The sequence below is a fragment of the Octodon degus genome, unplaced genomic scaffold (assembly GCF_000260255.1).
Source record: "Octodon degus isolate 3935 unplaced genomic scaffold, OctDeg1.0 scaffold00493, whole genome shotgun sequence".
In the NCBI taxonomy this organism is placed as follows: domain Eukaryota; kingdom Metazoa; phylum Chordata; class Mammalia; order Rodentia; family Octodontidae; genus Octodon; species Octodon degus.
In genome coordinates, this window is record NW_004525069.1 from 11,769 (window position 1) to 16,040 (window position 4,272).

The 4,272-nt window shown below is 35.3% G+C and overlaps 1 protein-coding gene across 1 annotated transcript; it reads left to right on the forward strand.

Annotated features, from left to right (window-relative positions):
* Positions 1–1,115: 1,115 nt before the first annotated feature.
* Positions 1,116–2,081, forward strand: LOC101585337 (olfactory receptor 4F3/4F16/4F29-like). Its single transcript, XM_004648628.1, has one exon. The coding sequence runs from the start codon at positions 1,116–1,118 to the stop codon at positions 2,079–2,081; it is 966 nt and encodes a 321-aa protein (XP_004648685.1).
* The last annotated feature ends 2,191 nt before the right edge of the window (positions 2,082–4,272 follow it).

A 4,272-nucleotide genomic window follows, 5' to 3' on the forward strand; every position in this document is an offset into this window, starting at 1 on the left:
ATTTGGTACCTCAATCCTGAAGTGTAATAAAAATCAAAGAGCAGAATTTATGGTGGAGGATTATTTCAATAAAATCTCTTAGTTGCAGTTATGTGAAAGAATAGGAATATTACCAATTGAGGTAAGTTTAAGAGGCACACAGTTGATTCTCAGATTCTGGGCAATTCAGGAACAGAAACTAAAGATAAGATGATTTTTTTGACAATAGAAATTTGAGCTGGAAGTTGAGGTTTACTGGACTATCTTAAAGTGCATAGATAAATGTAATGAGATGGAAATCATGAAATAAGAAGGGTAGGCTCAACAGGGATAAAAATAAAAGCAAATAGTGTGTACAGATGGATAAAATGAACTAAGTTGTGTAAGAAGAATAAAAAAGCAGAGGGTAGAGAAAAGTTTTTTAGAAGCTTATCTTAATCAGTGTGGGAAAAATATAAAAAAGAAAAATGGAATGTACTGGTCAGAAAAATGGCAAGCATCTTATTTCAAAATAAAAGAACAGACCAATGTGTAACAGAAAGGTAGAGTAGCCATAAAAAGAAGATTAGAGTAGACCTTCTATTTTCAAAAAATATCAATGATGATTAGGCCCAAAATTGAAAGCAAGCTTTAAATGAAAGTTATCTTTTTGCTGGTGACACAATTGTGAATCTAGAGAATTTGGACATGCCAGTGAAAAGAAAGAATCCCAAAAGAAGACAGGCAGCTGTGTATAACAAAGGAAATAATTTATAACGTTTTAGCATATTTTTATTCTCTGGCACTATTTTCATATAAAGTCAGGAGGTATAAATCTCTCTGTTTCTTAATATACTTTTCTTTAATTTTTAGGTGCCTTGGTTTATATTCTGTCTTCTTGCTCATACGCCAGAGCTCAAACGAATTTGAAGTTCCATAATTAATTGATTGTAAAGAGATAGGCATTCTTTGAATAATTTGTGGTGACTTGTGTTGTGTAATTATACCTGTGAGAAATGATCAGTGATCTTTAGTTTTTGACATTTGTGCCATTACTCTATAAACAAGATGTCTCATTCAACACAAAAATTACATTTTCTGCCTCATATGTTCTTGAAGGAATAGTAGTTTTTTGATGAGCCTTCCACAAGAAGCTGATGGATGGAAGAAATCACTCAGTGCTGTCTGAATTTTTGTTGCTGGGACTCACGAGTTCTTGGAGAATTCAGATTCTCCTTTTCCTGTTTTTCACAATATTTTATGTAGCAAGCATGCTAGGAAACCTTCTCATTGTGCTCACAATCATCGCAGATCATCACTTACATACCCCAATGTACTTCTTGCTGGCAAATCTCTCCTTTATCGATACAGGTGTGTCCAGCATTGCAACTCCAAAGATGATGTATGATCTCTTCAGAAAATATAAAGTCATCTCCTTGAAAGGGTGCATCACTCAAATGTTCTTTATCCACACTATTGGAGGTACTGAGATGGTGCTGCTGATAGTCATGGCCTATGACAGATACACTGCCATCTGCAAGCCTCTCCACTACCTGACCATCATGAGCCCGAAGATGTGCATTTGTCTTCTGGCTGTTGCTTGGACCATTGGACTCATCCATTCTGTAATCCAACTGGCTTTTGTTGTGAACTTACCCTTCTGTGGAAGCAACAAGATGGATAGCTTCTATTGTGATTTTCCCAGGTTCATCAAACTTGCATGTGTAGACACCTATGGACTGGAGTTTCTTGTCACAACCAACAGTGGTTTAATCTCCTTGGGCACCTTTTTCATCTTGATTTTATCCTACGTCTTCATTTTGTTCACGGTTCAGAAACACTTTTCAGGTGGTTTTGCCAAGGCACTCTCGACTCTCTCAGCTCACATCACTGTGGTACTTTTCTTCTTTGGTCCTTGCATTATTGTCTATGTGTGGCCATTCCCTACCTTACCTATAGATAAATTTTTAGCTATCTTTGATGCTATTATCACACCTTTTATGAATCCTGTCATCTATACATTTAGAAATAAGGAGATGAAGGCGGCAATGAGGAGACTGTTTCTTAGGTCTTTATGTTTCAGAAAGAAACATTTCATGCACAGTCCAGGAAATTCAGATTAATTATAATTTTCTTAAGATTTAATTTCTTTAAATATTTTACAATTTTTACAAACATTAGTTTACTTCTGAGAATTTTACTATGAAATATTTTGTATCACTTCTCCTGAACTCTATTTTGATCTATTTAAATTTCCCTGAGGAATACATGTTCTAAGAATTCTGAAGATCTTGAGTAGCTACCACAGCACGAAAAATTGTACTTAGTACTGAAAGTTATGTCTGTTGTATATGACTTCAGTGACTATTTCAGAAATGTTGCATAGCAGACAAATTTTCCATTAATATCTGCTTTCGGTACACTCTGACCCTAATTGTAAAGAGTGAATCTCCTGTAATTCACACATCTACATGCTTTTATCTTGCTTGTGTGTTTCAGTGTCTATTACATATATAATTAATTATGAGTAAAAACTAAAGATGTTCTCTTTTATATAAACTGTTGTTAACTGTAAAATTGAGAACATGTGGAAATTAAAAATGATGCATTACAACTGCCTCAAATTTGAAAGATACAAAGTTTTAATGAACAAATCTATTATTTATGTGTTAAATTATAGTGCACATAAGTATTTTACAAATAATTATAGTATTCATGATAATATTTAAAGAGTGCCTCACTTTCTTTCTAAATTCCCAGATGAATATCAGCCAGTGTAATGAGACTAAATCACTGTTTGAATGTGGATTACACAAGGACTTAGGTTAGTTCCCTGGTACTTCATGCCTTCCTGGCCCTGGAACTAGGGCACACCATGATGCCACTGAAACTGGGCATGGTGCCCCATGTCTGTAATCCCAGCAGTGGGCAGGTTAAGACAGGAGAATCACGATGAGTGAGGTGTGTAGAGGTACCCTGTATCAAATAAATTAATAAAATATTAAAATAATAATAAATGCAGGTGTGTGAATTCCGGAAAACAATCCAATGTAGTCCAGTAGTCTATAATAGTAGTGGGTTATCCATAGAACTGCCAATGTCAGAAGCAATTCACCCACTTAAAATATTTATTTATTCATGTATTTATTTATTTTCATAATTTTATTGATAAACAAATAGCAATCAGACAGTTTCAAATCAAATCGCTACAACAGTTTCAATAACTAACACATTGCATACATTCTTCTTAGTGGTTAATTGCTGTACAAGATGTGGACTTGAGATCATATTTACAAACGCCATTAGAACAAATCATTCTATTCATTAACAAGGTAACTATATATCTATCCTCATCTGTACACCCCTTTTTTGCTAAGTTCCGCTATTTGAATATTATAGGTGTGTAAACTCAGCAAAATATTCTAAAAGAGTCCAATAGCCCATAATAGCAATGGGTCTTCTGTTTAACTGGCAGTGTCAGAAATTGTTGACCTGAGTCCCCCACAGCTCAACATAACAGAATGGCTTTACTTCCTATATTTCGTCTTCATACTTTTCTATTGGATGGTTAAGACCAAGGCAAAGCAGGACATATGCAACAAGAGTTGTGGCTTTTGGGTCTGGTAAGGTCAGTGAAATCCCCTCAGGATTTATCCTGATATCCTGTTCCTCAGATTGTAGAACCTTTGTCAGTGTCAGCCATGTGGATGAGTCACGGCCATTGCTTGGCCAATGTGCTCTCTGTGAAAGCCTGAGAGAATGTTTTCTCTCCATGTGATTCTCCTTAGGCACACTCTATATCATCAATCACTTTCCTCTTTGGCCCCATAATCTCCTTGATCAGAAAATTTGGGACACTATCGAGGTACATGACGTTACAGTACAAGTTCTCATATGTCCTGAGTCTTAATGGACCTTAGAAGGTTAAGGCCAAAAGGTTGGCTTTCCTTGTAGCCCTCCTTTTTCTCTATTTTGGTCTGCAAACTTAGGTTGTTAACCATTCAGAAGACAAGCTTATTGCTATTATCAAACAACTCAGGCTATTAAGCTTAACCTCACTATCTCTCTGCATATCAAACATCTTAAGCATAATAAGTAACAGGTACTTTTCATCAAGTATTGCTATGTTGAACTTTGAGTCCCTACATAATATGATAAAAACATTTAAAAATTGGATGATATTTTAAAAATAGGATAAAGAATTATATACTTCCAATGTTTGCGCATTAGTCCAAAAATCTCACCATATACAACCTTGAAGCAGGACAGCCCACAATATTCCTTTTCCTGTCTCTTCCTTTCATTCACCACCCC

Excerpts from the sequence above, each read along its gene's own strand:
- LOC101585337 (XM_004648628.1), top strand. The coding sequence starts at position 1,116 with ATGGATGGAAGAAATCACTCAGTGCTGTCTGAATTTTTGTTGCTGGGA.